At 32.7% G+C, this 22,704-nt stretch overlaps 3 protein-coding genes across 21 annotated transcripts; 2 read left to right on the top strand and 1 right to left on the bottom strand.

Moving 5' to 3' along the window:
- Positions 1–681: 681 nt before the first annotated feature.
- LAF3 (Amidohydrolase family) lies at positions 682–10,533 on the bottom strand. Of its 18 annotated transcripts, none has more exons than XR_016517203.1 (15): positions 10,311–10,523; positions 9,677–9,834; positions 9,289–9,390; positions 8,696–8,768; positions 8,102–8,211; positions 7,897–8,020; positions 6,563–6,757; positions 5,825–5,910; positions 3,994–4,101; positions 3,708–3,795; positions 3,521–3,619; positions 3,313–3,387; positions 2,387–2,514; positions 2,164–2,279; positions 682–1,151 (listed from the first exon to the last, which is right to left on the bottom strand). XR_016517203.1 is itself a non-coding variant. In XM_068647958.2 (15 exons), exons 1-15 carry the CDS (start codon positions 10,396–10,398, stop codon positions 977–979), a joined length of 1,737 nt encoding a protein of 578 aa, XP_068504059.1. In that variant the 5' UTR covers positions 10,399–10,533; the 3' UTR covers positions 682–976. The 18 variants fall into 18 exon arrangements, 5 of the variants coding, with proteins under 5 accessions (XP_068504059.1, XP_068504091.1, XP_090153166.1 ...); XR_016517201.1 differs by having other exon boundaries at positions 2,387–2,518; XR_016517202.1 differs by having other exon boundaries at positions 2,387–2,575.
- A 355-nt stretch (positions 10,534–10,888) lies between these two features.
- Positions 10,889–13,418, top strand: LOC137830028 (uncharacterized). Of its 2 annotated transcripts, none has more exons than XM_068637121.2 (4): positions 10,889–11,024; positions 11,251–11,539; positions 11,695–11,737; positions 13,015–13,418. In XM_068637121.2, the coding sequence occupies exons 2-4, from the start codon at positions 11,270–11,272 to the stop codon at positions 13,164–13,166; spliced, it is 465 nt and encodes a 154-aa protein (XP_068493222.1). In that variant the 5' UTR covers positions 10,889–11,024; positions 11,251–11,269; the 3' UTR covers positions 13,167–13,418. The 2 variants fall into 2 exon arrangements, with proteins under 2 accessions (XP_068493222.1, XP_068493215.1); XM_068637114.2 differs by lacking the exon at positions 10,889–11,024 and adding an exon at positions 11,048–11,150.
- Positions 13,419–14,732: 1,314 nt separating this feature from the next.
- PFD1 (PREFOLDIN 1) lies at positions 14,733–17,341 on the top strand. Its single transcript, XM_068635424.2, has 6 exons — positions 14,733–14,932; positions 15,046–15,099; positions 16,368–16,473; positions 16,616–16,622; positions 16,740–16,824; positions 17,016–17,341. The coding sequence occupies exons 1-6, from the start codon at positions 14,909–14,911 to the stop codon at positions 17,127–17,129; spliced, it is 390 nt and encodes a 129-aa protein (XP_068491525.1). The 5' UTR covers positions 14,733–14,908; the 3' UTR covers positions 17,130–17,341.
- Positions 17,342–22,704: the final 5,363 nt, after the last annotated feature.

Here is a 22,704-nt window from a genome sequence, read left to right on the forward strand (position 1 = left end):
GGTTGAAACAATATATATATATATATATATATATATATATATATATATATATGATAAACAAAAGATTTAGTGCATCACCTACACCACTTTCCTAAGAAAAGTAAAAACTATTCCATTTTTAACCAAAAGGCAAAAAAGTGTTTTGATTACATGAACTTGAGTATGTCAAAATGTTTTGTACTTGAGTGTCACCCCATTACATTGTTATCATAAGGGTCAGAGAATAGTAACTGAGTTAATTCTCACTGAAAACTGCCACTATAACTTTCTTTTATGCAAGAGTATTTAGAATTAAAAAACCATTATTTTTTCCCTAGAAATAAAAAAAGTCTCCAAATCAGTCTCTACAATTTATCAAAATATTAGGAGTGTTGAGATTTTTGAGACCAAAAAGTGGTGTCAGGTCAGATATAAACCAAAAAATGCAGAGATTTTACTGTTTTCATGACAAACTAGTTATTCAGCATTTTTTACCATATAAACTAAAATTTAGAGTTTTTTCATATAGGACTGAAATGAAAATAGTGGTTGTCCTATCTGGTTTCAGATGACCGAGTAGCCGGCAAGGGCAAGGTAAACAGCCACATGGCCTCTAAACAACCTGGTTGGTCAATTAGATTAATTTGAGATTAATAAGCAGCTAAACGAAATTAGGGAGTTATTGGACCTGGGTCAACGTCATTAAGAAAGAAGGCCCAATAGAAAGTTATAAATAGAACAGGATTCTCATAGAAAAAAGGTAAAGACTCTTCTAGTTTTGAACTTATAAACATTTCAACAATCCAACTACTGACTTGAGCATTTGAATGTCTTTGCAGGTACCCACCCTCGAACACAATTGACGGATAACGGAGGAAGATTGGACAGAAGAACAATTGACAGGGGATATTTGGTCACAGATTGTAAGAACATTTAACAGTGGTTTTCTTAATTTAACCAAAAATTTATCATCTAACTGAATGGAAATGGAAAGGCTTCAAGGATATGCTCTCACACCAGAAACATATGTTTGCTCAATAGATGCAGATGCTTCTTCAGCAAAGTCTTGCCAGGAATCAGTGGACAATACGACAAAATCTGCCAGTTTTGCTGGAGATAAGGATCCAAGATCTTTGTCAAGGAAGCTTGCACGAGCAGCAGAAATGGTGTAACTGTGAAGGTCAGAGAGAGTTTCAGTATCATGCAAGAATAGTAAATGAAAACCATGTATACGATGAACTGGAAAATGAAATATGATCATATAAGGAAAGAGCACTAGTGCACCACTCAAGAAGTTATAAGATTAAACTTGCTAAAAATGTACTATGAAGAAGTGGGGCATGTACTGTGTAATCACTATCAGAAGAAAAAACAAAAAGAACAACACAGCATTGTGGTGAAAATTTCTGTAAAGTACAAAGCACTGAAGAAGTGGTGTCTCCACCATTTAAGAGCCATACACAATAACTGTCTAGCATACCAAATTTAGATAGGCATGAGTGCTAAGTAACTTGTCCTCTGAGATGCAAATGATTATAGAGTTAATAGGTAATCCCACAAATCATATCTATAGATCCAATTGGAAATCATACCTTGATTACGAATATGGTTAAACTAAACTATACAAGTGAGGAACAACTCTTAGTTTACAAACCACTTTGTTGCATTGAATTAGATTCTAATCTAGATTTTAAGATTATACTAGAGTTTTTCCTAGTAACTTGTTACACATGACTAATTTTATGTTTGAATAGGGTGTGTTAGAGATTTTACATGATAGGATCAATTTGAAGAATACAAGGGACAATCATAACCTTATAAACTGGTTTTGTGAGGTTCAGTTACGTATTGTTGCAAACCCAAAATTCTAACTTGTGTTATTGTTATATTCCTCAAAAGCTTTTGCTCATGTGTCTCTCAGTTCCATTTTTTCTTTTGTACAGATGAACATATAGAGAAGGCCATCACTACTACAACATGATATTAATGTTGTATAATATTTTGACCAATTTCCTGAGTTGACAAACCAATAAGAGCTTCGAAAGGTTATCGTTTTTATATGTAAAAATTTGCCACTCACTCACTACCAGTCCACATAAAGTGGTTCTCATCACATCACAAACAGACAAGAAATCAACAAGTCACATAACATCAGAATAACATGAAAGCTCTAATGCTGCTTACGCCTTTATTGCATCATCTAGTGAAATGCATTCCGATGGAATCCATGCACTTTCCCAAGTGGGAGGTGTCCTCTTCATTGCTGTCTTAATGCCACTTAAGGGATTGATGTCTACCACCTGTGAAAGAGAGACATGATGTTGTGTATGTAAAGTACTTCTTAACTAGTGTTAAGGAATATGAAGCTGTGCAAGGTGATGAGTACTAATAAATACAACATACTTACTGGCCAGTCAGAACCAAATGCCACTAATGCATTGTTATTTAAGAGTGATTGAAACAAATATGACTCTGTGTCTGCCCTATCCTTGCCAAGCTTTTTGCCAGTAGAGTCAGCATCATCCAACAATTGATCTGGCTGTTGAATATTGGTACTTAGAAAATACTACAATTCTTGTAAGAGCCATTGTTTATACTGTCAAAACATATATAATAGGGAAGCGAATTGGAGATTTTACATCGACTACAGACATAACTAAAATAAAATCTATCCTAATTATTAAGAAGTGAACTTTAAGCCTAAATCAATCTCATAAAACCGACTTATAAATGCCAAAACTACCAAACAGTCGTTAGGATAAATTCTAAATGACTCTGATACCATATTAAGAAGTGGACTTTAAACCTAAATTAACCTCATAAAACCTGCTTATAAGGTGAGGTTTGCACCCACTTATATACTATGTAATGTTCTAAATCTCTAGTTGATGTGGGATCTCTAACACTAATCAAGTTTAGTGAGTTTATGTGTAATCACTATTGGATTACTATCATACCATCTGCATAAATATAATTCCACATTCAAGATGTCTAGCACATTCAAGATGTCTAGTCCTCAACTCAACCCTCTCATTCTAATTACACACTACGGTTATTCTAGTGTGATTGTTCTAGTACTAGTTCATATAGCAAGAGAAATAGGAAGGGGTAGAATATGAATTTGGTATGGGAGAGGAAAAGATAATTTCTACTTTTTTTGTTGTGGACAATAATATTGTGAACCTTTGTGGGAGAATTGCTTATTGTAGAACTTATTCAGCAATGTACTGTTCTCAATTAATAAAACATTTCAAGCCCTTTTCTATATATGTCTCAGGCATATACATAATATTAATAGTAATGAAAAAACACAAGATAATGATAATGAAAAACCTGCATGGAAGCAAGAACCCTTTGTCTACCAAATCGGCCAGGGGTTCCGGCTGCCAATTGCTGGGCATGCTCAATCTGAAAGTAGTGTTTATGTTCATTGTTAACTTGTCTCACAATGATTATATTAGAACAAACATCACCGAAGAAAAATTTCCCCATTATCAGTAGAAAACTATTAAAGCTTGCTATGTTTAAGCAAAAATGTTACCCTGAATCTTCGATCTCTCATTCCATTTGTAGAAGCTACAGTACTATATAGGTCCAAGATAAGGTCATTTGCTTTGTCCCCTATAGCATGAATAGCAACCTGTAATGAATCAACAATTTGTTAACTGAAATCTCATATACACACACGAATTTGGTAACTAACAACAAAAGAATAATCACCTGCAGACCATTTAAATCAGATTCCAAGGTCATGTTGAGAAGTGCTTCAGGTTCAGACACTTGTAGACCATAGTTGTCTGGCTCATCAACATACGGCTACAAAATTTGAATGTGCATAGTTAACCTAGGACTATGCTAAATTTCAGTCCCTATAAACTTAGGTGCTCCTTGTCACTCCCAACCCATATCCATTCAAAAAAAAAAATAAAAAAAATGACAGAAAACAGACAAATAAATGGATTTTTCGAAAATTTATTAACAGATAATTTATACCAAAAAAGTGAATGGCCTCACCTCATAAAGCAATGCACTATTGGAACCCAAAGATCCATCAGCAAAAGCTTTTACACCACCAATATAAATCCATTCGCTTAAGGTGTGGCCAACTTTGCTAATCAAATCCTAAGGAGAAAAATGTGTCTTTAGGAGACAAAAGTTAAAATTGACATCACAAAATAAAAATATAGTTTACAACAATTATTAGTGTAATACCAATACACAGAGAAATCTGACACTTATTAAGATCCCCTACATTGAGTTGGTGTATGGTGAAACTACTACTCCTAGTAATGAATTAGGAAATCCTCCCCCTTAGAACTAGATTTTTAAGTTGATTTAGGCTAGTCCACTCTCAATTTTAATATGGTATCAATTATCAAAGCCTTCACAAACTTGATGTTGAGACAACCACAAATATGCAATCCTACAAACTTTAGCCCAAATGTCCAATCTGGGTGTGAGTAGATTTGATAAGATCCCATATTTTAGTTAGGTCTAATTTGTTCTCAATTCCAATAAGAACACTAGTTGAATTTTTAATTACCAGAGGCAATAAAAGCTAAACCGATTCAAAAAGACAAAAAAAAAGAGTTTACCTATTACATATAATAGTACAAGTTAAGACATTTTAGCTATCAGTTTGCTGGAATTAAAAATATGTCTGCAAGATCTTACATTGGTAAAATCAGGAGAGTCATTAAATGACAAGTGAGACCCATCAAAATTGGTGCTTTTCAATCAATTTCAACCATAGAGAGTTTTTGAAAGAGAGTGTTAGGAGAAGTGTTGTTAGCATTCCTCATATTATTAGTAGATTACCAGGGAAATTATTTTAGTGACCCTTCCTGGTCTCAATGAATATGTTAGGATTCCTCAAAAACCAAACATGTACAACTTGTTCCATGATAAAGCCATATTGGTGTTTTGATTACTATAACTCAAGAGTTCCTCTCAATCCAAATGCTCCAAATGAAGGAAATTAAGCAACCATTCACTAGACTAAATCCTAAGTGTTCATGGGGAAGAACTTGTAAGCTAATTAGTGGGGAGGAATTTGCTAGAACCCAAATTAGAAAAAAAGAAAGAACATAAAATAGGAGAGATAACTCCTCTAACATATTGCTATAAATCCAGTACTTTATGCTGCATTTGAACAGATTACAGCAGAAAATAGGGGAGATAACTCTCCTCTAAGAAAGAGAAATCAATTCTCAAATGATACAAAATTAAAGTGGATCATTTCCTCTTAAATCCCCCTATTTATATCTACCTAATTCCTCTAACTGACTAATTAACTACTGTAATTGCTAGTAACTAACTTTCCCTTCCATTCTATCAAGCTCCAACAGAAGTTATCTTAATTGTGAGGGCCACATCTAAGCGTTCTCACTAGAAGAAAAAATCCAGTGAACAAATTCCAATACATTAAGAAATGCAAGAGAACATGTTTACGATATGAATATTATAATGTATCAATTCATCCCAAACTAGACACTTTTTTTATAAAAGCTTTCATGGTAGACATCACTATGCAATTTGACATCTCAGTTAGGCTGACAGCTCAAGTTACAACTCCAAACTAGACACTTTCCTCTTCAAAAATTTCTTTGATAAGTGAATGGTTTAACTTTCAAAAAGAAGAAAGATAGAAAAGAAGGAACATAAAAATATGCTCTATAAAAGGCAGTGAAGAATATACTAAACTTTCAATTTCTTTGATAAGTGAATGGTTTAACTTTCAAAAAGAAGAAAGATAGAAAAGAAGGAACATAGAAATATGCTCTATAAAAGGCAGTGAAGAATATACTAAACTTTCAATAAATCATAAGTTAGGAAGGAATCATACCACTAAACGAAACCGTGTATCCATTGAAAAAAATAAACATACTCTAATTTTCATTTTTGACATAGAATTTGCCCATTGATAAACCTCTGTGAAATTCAAAATAACAATAAAATGAATAATCAGTTAGGCTCAACAATAAGGCTTTTTACATATGACATAAAATAAGAGGAAAAGTCAATCATATTTCAAATTTCAAAAAGGCATTATCCTTCAAACTTGGCTTAAGGATTATGTCAGTCAGAGCAATTTTACATCATCTATGTTTTCCTACTCCTTTTTTCCTTATTTAATTTAAGTATTAAAAATATAATCTAGATCATTCAAGATATTACACAGATGAAGCTACGCAATGGAATAAGGTAACTAAGTCTTCTATGGTCTCATTGCTATAAATCCATTACTTTATATTGCATTTGAATGGATCAAGTGGTTTTCTTTAAGTATAGTTTCAGCATTCAGTACAGCAGGAACTGCTTGCTATAAATCTTTGCCTTATGACTACATTGCCATTGCGTTGATATTCAAAATAAAAGGAAACAAAATGACAAAAATTTAAGAAGTGGATTATAGGCCAAACTCAACCTCATAAACTGGCTTATAAGGTGAGGTTTGCACTCATTTATATACTATGAAATGTCCTAATCTCTAGTTAGTGTGAGTTCTCCAACAGAAACACAGTTAGAAAATACAGAAAAAAAGAATCTTAAATATAAATCAACTAAAACGTTTAGATAAAACCTGAAAAATCATCCCAAGATAGTTCAGCTGAAAACCCAGGATAATATCTTCCCATATCAACAACCGTGGTCACCCCCCTTGTTAAGGCAAGACTGCTTGCTCTAAGCAACGCCTCCCTCCTATCATCTACTGAATCCTCTGGAATCAGGGAGGTGATAAGTGCCCTAGCAGAATCAATTAGTACACCAGTAGGTTCTGCATGTTAACAACAAGTAGTTACAGAACAATAAAGATTCTTGAAACGAAATTAGCAATATCATTTTCCAATATTGGAATAAATTCAGTTATTGACCATCTTACTAAGTAGTTTAAACCCAACTCAACCTTATAAAATTAATTTGTAAGGTGAAGTTTTCACTCACTTATATATTGTAATTTGATCATATCTCTAGTTGATGTAAGATATCTAAAATCCCCCCTCACATCAAGAACTGAACATAAGATTAGATACATATGGGTGGTCTGATGATGAGTGACACGATAAGTCTAATAAACTTCAATAAGCTATATTCAACGAAAAGACTATAACATGTAATCCACATTAGAAAACACATGAAGCAGACCGACAAACATGTGAGTAGTATAACATGATAGTGGTGAGGGAAATGCTACAGGAAATTTCAATAAAGGTTGAACATGGAATGACAATAAGACACCTAATATGCTTGCTAAGGACGCATCTAAAAGTGTAGGTTATAAGGTAGAGGCTCACGAATGGTTTTATTTTGTTGAATATTGCTGAATATCTTTTTTAATTCCCTTCATCATCATCAGTTCCCTATTTTCTGTTTCAGAGCATATCATATCACATATATTTGATACTTTATTATGCTATATTGATTTATGGAATCAAAAGATGTAATGGTGTTTTCTTCTTCAAGTATACAATTAATACTGCAGAGACCGTCACTCTCTCAAACATGCTCCCTCATGCAAGAGCCTATGAGTTTGAAGAATGAACAATGTACAAGACCATTTTACCCATAGTTGAAATTCAACTTACTTTAAATTATTGGGGATGGCAAGAATTGAATTTGCTAACATAACTCTTATAAAAAGCTTAAGCAGTTGGATTGGATGAGACTGATAGATGGCTTTATATCTAACAATGCTTATTCACCCTAAAATCTTAGACACAAAACTCACATTATAGCATCCAGAAAATCATCATAAAAATGCAGACACTAAAATTTTGAAGCTCAGGTTATTGAATTTTGAAATCACAAGTTCCAAAAGAAAAATGGTTGATTAAAGAGTAGGATACGCAAAAAAGGACTATCCCATGTTGTGGGATAATCAAAATTCCTTTTCATACAAAGAAAATAAAGTATTACCTCCATTAGCAGCTCTCACTATAATCCCCCCCATTGGATCATCTGTTAAACTTGTAATCCCAACCAACTTTAGTGCCACTGAGTTAGCCAAGCCCATGTGGCCATCTACTCTTGAAAGCCAAACCTGCTCATATACTTTAAATAAGATTAGTTTTGCAGTGAATGAAGATTTCCAAAAAGGAAAGAACTTATGTAAAGGGCTCACAGGATTATTAGGAGTAATATCATCAATCCAAGAGGCAGCAGGCAGATCTCCTCCTTCCCATAGATCATTGTTCCATCCACCACCCAAAATCCAGGAACCTTGTTTTGAGCCTAAATTCAAAAAGTGTACAAAATGAGTAAACATCGTAACGTAACTAATATAATTCAGAACTCAGAAGCATTCAGTTTGAAAATTGTTCTATGCGATATTTCCCATTTGATGAACATAGTGGTGCAGATTTAACCACAAGCCTTTAGTCCTTCTATTCCTGCTTACTCATAAAGAATGCCAATCTTATCTAATAGTTCATTATGTAGTCAAGAGGTAAAACTAAAAACTCCAATGAATCTACTGCCAGATGAAAAGGCAAAATGAGACAAATATATCTGATGGAATCAAATATTTAGAAGATAATTTTAACTATGGAACCTAAATCAAGTTTGAAATACATACAGCTCGCATTTGAGCAGGCACTTAAACAAATATGAATGGACAGTTTGACATATATGATCATCTTCAAGGAAACTACTGGTTAGGTGTTAAATTATCCTCCATCGTAACTAGGAAAAAGCATGCAAAAGCTCAAGGGCTTACTTTGTGCTGCATCTTTGATCCTTCTGATAAATTCTTCCTTTTTACTAACACCTCTCAGCTCCACCTGCTTCATCTGTTACTACAGGTGGAATTATAAAACAGGGAACACAGTGTAGGTTTACAAAAATAAAGGACTTCTCTCGGATAGAAAAATCAAAATTAGGTGATATGCAAATGATTCAAGCATCCTAGCCTAGAGACAACCAGAATCCATCCTAAACAATTCGACTTTCTGATGACTACACTTCTGAACTGCACTTGATTGATAGACTAGAAGTTTTTCAAAATGTATTCAAGAATCAAACGTTAGAGATTACAAGAATCTTATTGTCTTGGCAGTAACATATGATCATTTCAAAAAACTAGGTAAGCAAACTGAAGTGGCACCCCATGTTTTTGTTTATCTTTCCCTTTTTAATAATATGTTTCAAGTGACTACATATGATTGGTGATCTTTGGAATGTTAGCCTGACTGAGATGACAAAGTTCATAGTGATGTCTAACATGAGTTTTATAAAAAACAAAAAAACAGACCGAAGTACATAAGAAATGAGGTAAAAGAAACATTCAGAAAACTGGGACATGAACTTAACCTGTAATCCACCAGCAATGAAATGCACATGGGAATCAATGAACCCAGGAACTACAACCTTCCCACCAAGGTCCAAAATTTGAGTTCCATATCCCTCCAACTCCTACATAAATGTTGAAAAACACATCTGGGTCAGACCCAGTTTGCAATTGAAGGCCACATATATGAGTAGCAGCAACAACAACAGGGTTGAATAAAATGAATTAAATTAGAATGTATTGACACTGTAAAAAGTATTTTATAATGTCTTCCAAATCCATATCTAGGATGATTGATAATGTAAAAAAATTCACACTGACATGCCTAAAAATTAAACTACAATGAAATTGATCTTTCTTTCTTTTTTTCAGTAAATGGGGAAGTGAGGTTAGCATGAAGAAGATTATAACCTTGACAAATGAATGGTTGCCAACACGAAGAACCCTTCCATTGGCCACTGCCATGGACTCTGCAAATGGGAGAGAATCATCACTGGTATATATCACCCCATTCCTCAAAACCAAATCAGCCACCGGGTGAGACAAGTGTGACTTCCAAGCCCAAAAATCTGAAAATGTAAAAGAAATTATGACAAAAATGTCACATACTTCATTCACAAAACCATGTAACTCTACACAACAACACAATATAAAGGTTTAATTTCTAATGCGAATGTCTACCAAAATCTTTACACTATCAATCAATAAGAAATCATGTAATTATAACTTTCACCATACATTACAAATTGTAACTGGTTAACACTAAATTACTCATTTTTCAAAGTATGTGATGCAGTTATCATAATCCTACACACAATACTAACAATACAAATTAACATAAGTACTAAAAATCGACAGTTGTTGGTCTGAGTAACAATTATGAAACATGTCTATCTGTATTGACACAAAAACAAGAAGAATAAGGTGCAAAAATTGAATGAAAATTCAAAATGTGCAACTTGTGTACGAGGTTGTCTCACAGTTGTGTTGTGTTGTGTGTGAAAGAGAAGAGAAAAAGTAGAAGTAAGGAGAGATAGTTAGTTACAGGTTTGGAAGGGAAAAGGTAGAGACAGAAAAGTAGAAAAGAAAAGGATTGGAACAAAGAGAAAGAAGTGGATGAGAAGAAAGTTCATTGGAAACAAAAACCACACTTTCTCTTCCTCTGTTTCTCTCTGTCACTCCTTTCACCCTTCTCTTCCTCTTTTGCTCTGCCCTCACTACCAACCTCCAAATTTCACATAAATCAAGAGTTTCTTCTGTCAAATTTTATTTATTTATTTATGGTCTCAATATTTATATTAATTTATATACATTACTATTGAGTTATTAATTATAAATACAAGTGGAAACATGCATATTTAGAGATAGTGTGTCCATTTTTTTCCTTTTGACAAAAGGATATTATTGTTATAATAATTATTGGAAAAAATATATCATTGAATTATAGATATTTTTTTTAAATAAATAATTTTATGATTAAATAAATTTTTTTATTGTGTATATGATTTTTTATTATAAATAGTCATTTAAATTTAAAAGAAGTATATTTATAATTATTTTTTACAAACATATTTTTATAAAATTATATATAAAAAAATATTTTATTTTGTGTTATTATAATAATAATAATAAAAAAAAAAGAGGACACATCTTGGGCATGATGTGTTTTCAGTATTGTATAGAAAAATAAAGAGAAAGAACCCTAATATTATTAGTGACACATCACTAATCGCAAATCGCAATCCGCGTTAACCAACAAGTGAGTCTATGTTTTTAACGTTCATTGTTGAATTTCATCAAATGTTGTTTATCTTACTGTTTTCATATGATATGGAAATTTTATGTTTGTGGCAATGCGGAATTTGTTTTATGTAGGTCAATTAGGGTATGTTTGGAGAAATTTTTCTCTACTATTTCTGTGATGTTAAAGGCATTGGGATCATTAGGTGCATGATTTTTGACATTTTGGATTTGCTTCTCCATAGGGATTTTAAAAGAAAAACAATGGCAAGTGCAATTGGTAGCAGAGTTGAATCTGTTCGAAACTCTCTTTTACTAAGGTCTTCTCTCAACTTCATGAGACCTTTTTGCTCTTCTTCCTCTTCTACTTCTTCTGCTGTTTCTTCTGCTCAGAAACCTAAAAAATCAAAGCGAAAAAAGAAGAATTTGTTTGAGGTGGCTCAGTTCTTACCTAATTGGGGAATTGGCTACCACATGGCCAAGTGTCACTGGAATGAAGTTTCTTATGAAATCACTAAACTCAATCTCTACAAGGTGCTTCTCTTTTAATTCTCAACTTTTTTTTTTCTTGTTCTTCTATTGTTATTGGATTTCAACTATTTAAATTTGTATTTCACCATGATTTATTCCTCTGCTTTTCTCAGTTCTCATGAGTCTCTATTAATTTATTTTATGTATGTATTTTGCAGGATGGAAGGCATGGAAAAGCATGGGGGCTTGCTTATAAAAATGGTTAGTGTCATAAGTTGTATTAGAAGTGCTTCTGAATTTTGGATACTCTGTTCTTCAATTCTATGTGCAGCAGAGTCTGCTTGTTGAAGGTGCTGATAATAATGCTGCACTTCTATTCTTCAATGATAGTGTTAGCTAGGCTAAGAATGTCTTTCTGAATTCTTAGTAAGTGTTGGTTTTTGTGCAAGGAAACAATAGAAAACATTTTGAAATTGCAGAAGCTTGCAACTTTTATTGAATCTAACTTAGTATACTGAAATAACTAAATAGAAATCTTGCTCCATAATTTTAGATGATGTTACTACTAATAAATAATCAAATCTGAAAATAACTAATCCACTAACAACTAGAAAGAGTATAACATGTTCTTGTCAATTTAATAATTGACTCATGCAAAATTCAAATTAAATCCAAGGTATGTTTCCAACATTCCTTGCCTTGAAGGATGCAAACTCCTAGCTTCTTTCTCAAAAAATTAACCTTAATTTTAAATTCCAAGACATCAACAATGTGATATTCTGTTCAAGATCAGTCTTCTATTAAAATATCATTGCTTCCCTTGTGGTATAATTGGGTCTTTGCTTTTTCAACTTTTAACTTCTCAGTCAACTCTTTAATGTCAATCCTTAGTGAAAACATTTTTGCATCATAACTTCTTATCTTTCTCTCAGTAGCCTTAAACTTTAAGTTCATAGTTTTTATACCCTTCTCATCATGCTCAATCTTTTCAACTTTCTCTAAAGAGATTTTGCTTCTCTAGTGACAGTATCGTACTTCCTCTTCCATTCCTCTGACTCCTCATGTGCAGACTGAGCCTGTTCCTTTGTTCCTGTGAACCTTGCTTCTGTGGCACCACTTCTAGACTTGGGGGCTGCTGTTACAGTACCAACTTGTTGTTTTTTATTCAGTTTCTTCTTTCTTGTGCCAAAATTCAGTTATCTCCTCTTCTATTGAAAATGCAATTTGCTTGAGAGGATTGAACTTGTGTGCATAAGTTCAGATGAATGATGCCACATGCGGCACTCCATTACATTTGCTTGTCTTGGTGTTAACTTTCTTTGTTTCATTCATGTTCCATATCAAATTAATTATGGTCTCAGTTATAAATCACATATTTTTTTTCTTATTTGACAGTGTAGTTTTTGTTGCTTGTTAGAACTTGTCAGCTTTATTTGATAAGATCTCAGTGAATACTTTAAAGTGTAGATTGTATGAAGCATTAAGCCTTTCTAGTACTTGTTTTCTGGCTTGATTTGATAAGGAAGAACTTATTGCAGGCTTGCCAATAGCAGATGCTCCAAAAAAAATTAGTGGAGTTCACAAACGCTGTTGGAAGTACCTACCGAATGTAGTAAAAGCATCAGAAAGTTCAACAAACTCAACAAGTCCTACAGATATTGACTTGAAAGTAGAAACTGAAGCAAGTTGATACTTTCTAGTGACTTTGTTTAGGTCATCAACATTAGCCCATGTCTTTTCAATTGGCCTAGTTGTTTTTCGACCATGCTAGATTTTTTAGTCAATCTTGCAATGTTCCTTAAGCATTCATGCAAGGTGCTTAATTAAGTTTCTTTTATGTTTGTAATCAAATGAACTTTTTCTACTATGGACCTTGCTGGATTTGGTGGTTACTATATTTGTGTCTTTGAGCTATTCTATATCCATTCAGGTTAGTATCTTATTTTTATATGTTGTTGATTTCTTTAAGATTATTAAAACTTAATTTAGAAATAAAAAAAATAAAATAAGTGATTATAAATTATGTGTATAAATAAAGATAAAAGAAAGAGTGATTAAAATATACTATTATTAATATATTCAAATTTATTAGTGTCTGTTTGTTAATGATTTAAATTTAATGTTTAACATTTAAATTTTACATGTTATTATAATATTACTGATGATGTATTTAGATTAAATAATTTATTTAATAAATAAACTTTTTTATACTAGCGAATACATAGGATTTAATGTGCCAGTATGTTCTTATTTTTATTATGTTATTTCATTTTATTGAATTAAAATTTAGTTTTTATGACTTTATATATTAATGCGCATATTAATTTTAAATTTAATATGTATTTATTTATATAATTTTTATTTTGATGTTTTGTTTAAAGTTTAAGATATTATTTAAGCATTTTAAGTTTAAGATCAAATAAAATTAAAATTATTAGTTGGAGAAAAAAAAGGGAATCAGGGAACTTAAAAGTTATTGAAAAATAAATATAATGTAAGGAGTGAGTGAGTTTACATGTATTAAAGTGTATTAAAGGAAATATTGAGAAGTAAAATATTATTAGAAAAAAGAACAAAATTCCTCAATATTTTTAAAATTTAAAGAGTTATGTCATTATTTGGTTTTAGAAAAAAAATGAATCACAATTCAATAAAATCAAAATTAATTTGTTCCATAAAGAAAGAGGAAATAAATTTAGTTTATTTTGAAAAAAGATTAAGAAGATTTTTAAAATGTATACAAAAATGTTTAAATCAACTTTTCTTCTTATTTGTTTCCTAAATATGTATTTTTTTGTCCTATGTAAATTTAATTTTTAACATTTAGATTTTCAACTTTTAAAATCAAACAGTTTTAATTAAAAATAATATTATCTAATTATCAGCCAAAGTTAATAACGCATTATAGTATCAGTTATTTATGTACTTAAAAATTAATAATTAATAATAGGATTAAAAATAAGATTTAACATTTATTATGACTTGCAAATACATAAATATTTTACACTAGTAAATATATAATTAAATTCAAATTTTATAAAACTAAAATTACACAGCTCATCAAATTATGAAAAACAAAACCTAGAAAAACTATATATATATATATATATATATGTATGTATATATATGTATATGTATATATATATGTATGTATATATATGTATATGTATATATATATGTATGTATATATATGTATGTATATATATGTATATGTATATATATATGTATGTATATATATGTATATGTGTATATATATATATATAAACTCTGCCAATTTTGATCACAAAATTTGAAATAAATAAAAAAACATAAAACGGTGCGTTTATTAGAACCTCTACTTCGTCTTCTTCTTCCCGTTCTCGGATCCAATTGCGTTAGGGTTTTTGAGAGTTACAAATTTGTAGCATCGTCTCTTGTCATTGATCGATTGAAATGGCGGACGAAGCTAACAGAACTGTAATAACACTCTATCTCTTTCGTTCTGTCTCCTTATTCAAAATTTCAATGTAGTGTTCTTCTTCTAATCGCTATAACCATTTTTTTTTTCATTTTTCGATCCAAAAATGCAGGCTTTCCTTGAAATTCAAGGTCGCATGATCGAAACTACTGGAAAATTAAAACAGGTTCGTCATAACCTATCTTAATCTCTTATTATTGTTGTTATTAGTGGAAAAAGAGACTTTTTGTGCATTTTTTATTTTTAAAAAATAGTGCAAATTAAATTATAGAAATGGGTGATTTGCACAGTCTAGTTAGAGATATGAATCATGTAAAGTGTACAGTTATAAAGATAGAATGGAGATTAGGTATCAGCGTAGCTGTTTCATAGTGATACCATAAGAGTTTTTATAATGAAAAAAAAGTATAGAATGGAGATTAGTGAAGAAAGTCATAGCCACAAAGTACAACACAAATGTGGACACCAAGCTTCATATCTCCTTTATGTATATGTATAGTTTCTAACTATCTATAAAGGGGATGTAAGGTTTTTGGTATACACATTTTTGTCCCTGTAACTTTCTTAAACTTCTATAACTACACTCTCCAAGTTATTTTTGTCTGAATTTGATTGAACCTGGCTGAATAATTGAATTTTATTAAAAGAGACCTACACCTTAAGCAATTACTGGATAATATGAAGTTGTTTTTGTACTCCTTTAGATTCACATGGAGGGAGCTAAGTATTGGTTTCTAATTTCCTGAGTGTATGTCTCAACTGGTGTGAAGTTGTTTCAGCTTTATCAGTCATTTCAAGGTTGGGCCTTGAGTATGAAACCATATGAAATATTTCAAATAACATTTTTTTTTCACAAGTATTTCGCAGCTCAAGTAGGGTTGTTTCCTGTAGAGATTTTTTTTTTCTTAAACTTAATGGATTCTAATGGAATGAGGGTCCTCTTTAGTTTCTTAAATTGATGGTGTTTTTCAGACATGTGTTTCCTGGGTGTATTCTTAATGTTTTGTAGGATTGTATTAATGTCCTTAGAATGACTGTGAAGAAGCTGTTATGTTGAAGAAGAATGATTTGATGCAGACTATTGCTATGTCAATTTGTGATTTTGTGCACTGTATATTGTTATGACCAATAGATTACCCTGTTTTAAGTGTTACGGGTTGTGTGTGTGCTGGGATGTGCAGGCTTTGCACTACTATCAACTCTGACTCAGAATACTTACATCTGAGTTCTGAAAGAGAATACATAATTTTATTTATTAAGAAGTGGGATAAAAAGAAAAGGGTCAACCGCACCTAGTGTAAATTGTTGCTAGAAGTGGGATATGAAAGAAATGAAAACCTTGACATTTGTATTTTGCGTATGGGAATGATATGATTGTTATTGTTAGGGTTGCCTGAGACTCTAGTAGTTCATATTATGCCTTGGCACATGCAGGTGCAAAACCAGATGCGTTCCAAAGAAGCTGAAAAAAAGCGTGCTTTCTTGACCATGGAGGAGCTAAAGCAAGTTCCTGATGATACTAATGTTTACAAATCTATTGGTATGTGAAGAAAATCACGAGCTTCTCTTACTGCTTCTGTTCTTTAGAACAACCCTACAAATTTGAAAGTATCTCTATTGGTAATTAGTAATGCCCTGGTTTTCTACAGACATATGATGTGTCCAGTTATTTTGTTTTGCAGGGAGAATGTGAGTTGTGGTTACCTCTTTGAACATGCTACTAAATAGAGTACACAAGCTTGTTTTATGGGCTGCTTTAGAAAATATTAATGGCATACTTTAACATGCGCTTAACATGATCACCAGGTTTGTATTGGAGACCAAGGCAACATTAATGAATGAACAGGAGAAAAAGTTTAAAGATGGTGAAGCTACAATTACTACACTACAGGTAGATGTCCTTCATTCATTTGCACAAAAACTTATTGGCTTCCATAATTTTTATCCTTATTTTATTTTGAATTTTCTAAAGTTAAATCTCATAAATACAACTATTTTAGCTAAATTTCTAAAGCTGTAAATACGAGTTTCCATAACCTTTGAATGAAATTCAGTTCTTATTCTATTTATGTCTTTGAACAGAGCTCGAAAGAATACTTGGAAAAGCAGATGACAGAGGTGGAAAGCAATTTGAGAGAACTGTTACAGCAAGATCCTGGTCTTGCTAGGCAAATCATGTCTATGAATGTAGTGTAAACTTTCCATTAGTGAAATTATCTTACAGTTGTGGGTTTATTGGTGCATTTGAGCAAATAGAAAAATTCAGGACTTGGTGAGGGGTGCGAGGATAGTTATTGCCCCTGCATCATGGATGATCTTCTATGCTTCTCAAAATGTTGATTTTGTAGCTTATCTTAACTCTCTGATTATGTTTTTAGTACATGAATGGGAATCCTTTTTAGTTGTGATGTCTGCAGTTTGGTTATTTGGTTATTGATACAGACAATTTCTTCTAGATTGTGTCTGCTATCTCTTTTGTGTGTGAATGCTGCACTTGGATGATATAGCAGTGTGCTCATTGAGGACACTATAACAACCTGAGGTTCAGACATACGTGTCGGATACTGACACTCATACTATATCCATACTCATACGATATCCATAGGACATGTATCGGTGAGATGTCTAATTCAAAAAATATTTATTGGATTTATGATAATTTTAGTACGGTTCTAACACAATTTTATAAAAGAGAAATACATTAATTTAATTAAATTTATTGTATAAATATTTATTATAATTCTAAAAATAAAGAATAAATTCTTTTGAACCAGTCATAAGAAATATTTTTCTGTTAAAAAAATTAAAATATATTTGTACATATAAATTTTTATATTTATTGTAACTTTATATAATTCATAATTATATAATATATAAAAGTGTTTTCGTATTCTATATTTTAGAAATTATATCTGTAAGTGTTGTATTAGTATCTCCGCGTCGTATTAATGTCAGTTAGTTAGTGTCTATGTTACATAGACAACAACCCAACTTAAAAATTCTTCCATTTTTTTTAACTCTTTTTTTACTTTTCATTTATTCTTTCCTTCATCAATAGTCAGGTTTGTACTGATTACATGATTTAAATTAGGTACGAAACCAAAACATATTTGAATGATAAGTTAAAATATTATGCTGAAGAGAAAAAATGATAGGTAAGCCAAGAAAAAAAAATATTTCAACCATACAAGAGGTAGTATTAAAAATAATTCAAAGTAAATGTGGAGAATTAAATATATTTTGCGCATTCTGTTTCAAATGTAAAATACTATTAAAAATTATAATACCTTAAGAAGTGAATACTGTTGATTAAAGCTGTAAGAAAAGTTAACGTTGATCGTTTTGAACTTGCATTGATTATTTTTCATAGCAATTTCATTTTTGGTTAAATTATAATTTTGATTTCACTCAGATTTCTGATCCACAATTTTGGTCCCTCCATTTGCTTGCAATTTTTGTCTTCATATTTTGGAAATCTGTAAATTTCTTGATAATCAATGAATATATTAGATTTAGAGTTAAATTGGTGAAATAACAATAAAAAACATGTAAAAGTTGTAATTACATCAAAATTACAAATCTTATACAATAAGAGGATTAAAATCACGAAATTACTTTCATATGTTGTTTGCACCCAGGTAAGGAGGCACGTCCATAAACAAATCACAAAAAAAAGTTACGGGGTAGAAAAGTCAGGGCGTTTTATTTTCGGAAAACCAATTTTGTACACTCTCGGCGTGGGACTTACTACCCTTTACTCCTTGGGTATTTTGGTCTCAAAATTTTTAACAGACAGTGGTCATTGTGTCTAATGAGTTTTGGTTGAGATCTTAGCCTCTGATTCGTCCCACAAGATTTGCCAAATTTGTTTTAATTATCACTGTCAGGGCGGAAAGGAAAGTTCGTTTGTGTGTGAAACTGTTTTATTTTTTTCCTAGGTGAATACTCATCTGTTTGACCTGAATTTTGTTGTGTTTTGTCCAAACATTGTTGGGAGAATTTTTCAAAAATTTTGTGCCAACCAAGGCTATCTACTACCAAAACTTGTAAAATCCCACCATACTTTTTGCAATTTTTTTCTGAGTCCGTATTGCGTTGGAAAAAAGCACACAAGTACTTTCATATGTTGTTTGCACCCAGGTAAGGAGGCACGTCCATAAACAAATCACAAAAAAAGATACTAGGTAGAAAAGCAAGGACGTTTTGTTTTCAGAAAACCAGTTTTGTTCACTCTCGGTGTGGGACTTACGACGCCTTACTCCATGAATATTTTGGTTTGATATTTCAACCAGACATTGGTCATTGTGTCTATTGAGTTTTGAATGAGATCTGAGCCCGAGATTCGTACCAAAAAATTCGTAATAAATTTTTTATTTATCACTGCCAGAACTGAAACGAAGGTTCGTTTGTGTGTGAAACTGTTTGATTTTTTTCGTCGGAGAATACTCATCCGTTTGACCTGAAATTTGTTGCGTTTTGTCCCAAATTCAGTCGAGATTCTTACGTGGAATTTCAGGAAAAAACTATTTCGGGAGAATTTTTCATAAATTTAGTGCAAACCAAGGCTATCCTCTACTGAAACTTGTGAAATTTCGCCCTAATTTTGGAAATTTTATTCTGGGTCCGTATCGCATTGAAAAAAATTCACACAAGTACTAACATAAGTAGTTTGCACCCAGGTAAGGACGCATGTCCATAAACAGATCACAAAAGGAAGATACGGCGAAGAAAAGCCAGGACGTTCTGTTTTCAGAAAACCAGTTTTGTTCACTCTCGGTGTGGGACTTACTACACCTTACTCCTTGGGTATTTTGGTCTGAAATCTTTACCGGACATTCGTCGTTGTGTCTACTGAGTTTTGGTTGACATTTGAGCCCCAAATTCGTCCCACAAGATTTGCAATAAATTTTTTATTCATCACACTGCCAGGGCCGAAAGGAAGGTTCGTTTGTGTGTGAAACTGTTTGATTTTTTTCGTGGGTGAATACTCATCCGTTTGACCTGAAATTTGTCGCGTTTTGTCCCAAATTCAGTCGAGATTCTTACGTGGAATTTCAAGAAAAAACTATTTCGAGAGAATTTTTCATAAATTTTATTGAAAACCAAGGCTATCCTCTACCGAAACTTGTGAAATTTCTCCCTACTTTCGGCAATTTTATTCTGGTTCCGTGTTAGGTTGAGAAAAATTCACGCAAGTACTTTCATATGTGGTTTGCACCCAGGTAATGAGGCACGTCCATAAACAGATCACAAAAAGAAGTTACGGGGAAGAAAAGCCAGGACGTTTTGTTTTCGAAAAACCAGTTTTGTTCACTCTCGGTCTGGGACTTACTACGCCTTACTCCTTGGGTATTTTGGTCTGAAATCTTTACCGGACATTCTTCGTTGTGTCTACTGAGCTTTGGCTGAGATTTGAGCCTCAAATTCGTCCCACAATTTGCTATAAATTTTTTATTCATCACTGCCAGGGCCGAAAGGAAGGTTCGTTTGTGTGTGAAACTGTTTGATATTTTTCATTTGTGAATACTCATCCGTTTGACCTGAAATTTGTCGCGTTTTGTTCCGAATTTAGTCGAGATTCTTACGTGAAATTTCAGGAAAAAACTATTTCGGGAGAATTTTTCATAAATTTTATTGAAAACCAAGGCTATCCTCTACCGAAACTTGTGAAATTTTGCCATACTTTCGGCAATTTTATTCTGGATCCGTATTGCGTTGAGAAAAATTCACGCAAGTACTTTCATATGTTGTTTGCACCCAGGTACGGAGGCACGTCCATAAACAGATCTAAAAAAGAAGATACGGGGAAGAAAAGCCAGGACGTTTTGTTTTCGGAAAACCAGTTTTGTTCACTCTCAGTCTGGGACTTACTACGCCTTACTCCTTGGGTATTTTGGTCTGAAATCTTTACCGGACATTCGTCGTTGTGTCTACTGAGCTTTGGTTGAGATTTGAGCACCAAATTCGTCCCACGGGATTTACAATAAATTTTTTATTCACCACTGCCAGGGCCGAAAGGAAGGTTCGTTTGTGTGTGAAACTGTTTGATTTTTTTCGTGAGTGAATACTCATCCGTTTTTTACTGAAATTTGTCGCGTTTTGTCCCAAATTCAGTCGAGATTCTTACGTGGAATTTAAGGAAAAAACAATTTCAGGAGAATTTTTCATATATTTTATTGAAAACCAAGGCTACCGAAACTTGTGAAATTTCGCCCTACTTTCGGCAATTTTATTCTGGGCCCGTATTGCGTTGAGAAAAATTCACGCAAGTACTTTCATATGTTGTTTGCACCCAGGTAAGGAGGCACGTCCATAAACAGATCACAAAAAGAAGATCCGGGGAAGAAAAGCCAGGACGTTTTGTTTTCGGAACACCAGTTTTGTTCACTCTCGTTCTGGGACTTACTACGCCTTACTCCTTGGCTGTTTTGGTCTGAAATCTTTACCGGAAATTGATCGTTGTGTATACTGAGTTTTGGCTGAGATTTGAGGCCCAAATTCGTCCCATAAAATATGCAATAAATTTTTTATTCATCACTGCCAGCGCCGAAAGGAAGTTTCGTTTTTGTGTGAACTTGTTTGATTATTTTTAGTGGGTAAATACTCATCTGTTTCACATCAAATTTGTCGCGTTTTGTCCCAAATTCAGTCGACATTCTTTCGTGAAATCTCAGGAAAAAACTATTTCGGGTGAATTTTTCATAAATTTTATTGAAAATAAGGCTATCCTCTACCAAAACTTGTGATATTTCGCCCTACTTTCGGCAATTTTAATCTGGTTCCGTATGACGTTGAAAAAAATTCAAACAAGTACTTTCATATATTGTTTACACCCAGGTAAGGAAGCACGTCCATAAACAGATCACAAAAAGAAGATACGGGGAAGAAAAGCCAGGACGTTTTGTTCTCGGAAAATCAGTTTTGTTCACTCTCAGTCTGAGACTTACTACGCCTTACTCCTTGGGTATTTTGGTCTGAAATCTTTACCGGACATTCGTCGTTGTGTCTACTGAGTTTTGGCTAAGATTTGAGCCCCAAATTCGTCCCACAAGATTTGCAATAAATTTTTTATTCATCACTGTCAGAGTCGAAAAGAAGGTTCGTTTGTGTGTGAAACTGTTCGATTATTTTTCGAGGGTGAATACTCATCCGTTTGACCTGAAATTTGTCGCGTATTGTCCCAAATTCAATCGAGATTCTTACGTGAAATTTCAGCATAAAACTATTTCCGTATAATTTTCATCAATTTTATTGAAAACCAAGGCTATCCTCTACCGAAACTTGTGAAATTTCGCCCTACTTTCGGCAATTTTATTCTGGATTCGTATTGCATTGAAAAAAATCCACCCAAGTACTTTCATATATTGTTTGCACCCAGGTAAGGAGGCACGTCCATAAACAAATCACAAAAAGAAGATACGGGGAAGAAAATCCAGAACGTTTTGTTTTTGGAAAACTAGTTTTGTTCACTCTCGGTCTAGAACTTACTACGCCTTACTCCTTGGGTATTTTGGTCTAAAATCTTTACCGGACATTCGTCGTTGTGTCTATTGAGTTTTTTCTGAGATTTGAGCCCCAAATTCGTCCCACAAGATTTCCAATAAATTTTTTATTCATCACTGTCAGGGTCGAAAGGAAGGTTCGTTTGTGTGTGAAACTGTTTGATTTTTTTTCTTTGGTGAATACTCATCCGTTTGACCTGAAATTTGTCGCGTTTTGTCCCAAATTTAGTCGAGATTCTTACGTGGAAATTCAGGAAAAAAATTATTTC

The sequence above is a fragment of the Phaseolus vulgaris genome, chromosome 11 (assembly GCF_051622355.1).
Source record: "Phaseolus vulgaris cultivar YP4 chromosome 11, ASM5162235v1, whole genome shotgun sequence".
Classification (NCBI taxonomy): domain Eukaryota; kingdom Viridiplantae; phylum Streptophyta; class Magnoliopsida; order Fabales; family Fabaceae; genus Phaseolus; species Phaseolus vulgaris.

Excerpts from the sequence above, each read along its gene's own strand:
- LAF3 (XM_068647958.2), bottom strand. The coding sequence starts at position 10,398 with ATGAACTTTCTTCTCATCCACTTCTTTCTCTTTGTTCCAATCCTTTTC. Across the intron at positions 6,758-7,896 it reads AGTGAGAGCTGCTAATGGAG|AACCTACTGGTGTACTAATT; the intron begins GTAATACTTTAT and ends GTTAACATGCAG. Across the intron at positions 3,620-3,699 it reads CTGATTTAAATGGTCTGCAG|GTTGCTATTCATGCTATAGG; the intron begins GTGATTATTCTT and ends GATTCATTACAG.
- LOC137830028 (XM_068637114.2), top strand. The coding sequence starts at position 11,107 with ATGTTTGTGGCAATGCGGAATTTGTTTTATGTAGGTCAATTAGG. Across the intron at positions 11,151-11,250 it reads TTTTATGTAGGTCAATTAGG|GGATTTTAAAAGAAAAACAA; the intron begins GTATGTTTGGAG and ends GCTTCTCCATAG. Across the intron at positions 11,738-13,014 it reads GGGGCTTGCTTATAAAAATG|GCTTGCCAATAGCAGATGCT; the intron begins GTTAGTGTCATA and ends AACTTATTGCAG.
- PFD1 (XM_068635424.2), top strand. The coding sequence starts at position 14,909 with ATGGCGGACGAAGCTAACAGAACT. Across the intron at positions 14,933-15,045 it reads CGGACGAAGCTAACAGAACT|GCTTTCCTTGAAATTCAAGG; the intron begins GTAATAACACTC and ends CCAAAAATGCAG. Across the intron at positions 16,825-17,015 it reads CTACAATTACTACACTACAG|AGCTCGAAAGAATACTTGGA; the intron begins GTAGATGTCCTT and ends GTCTTTGAACAG.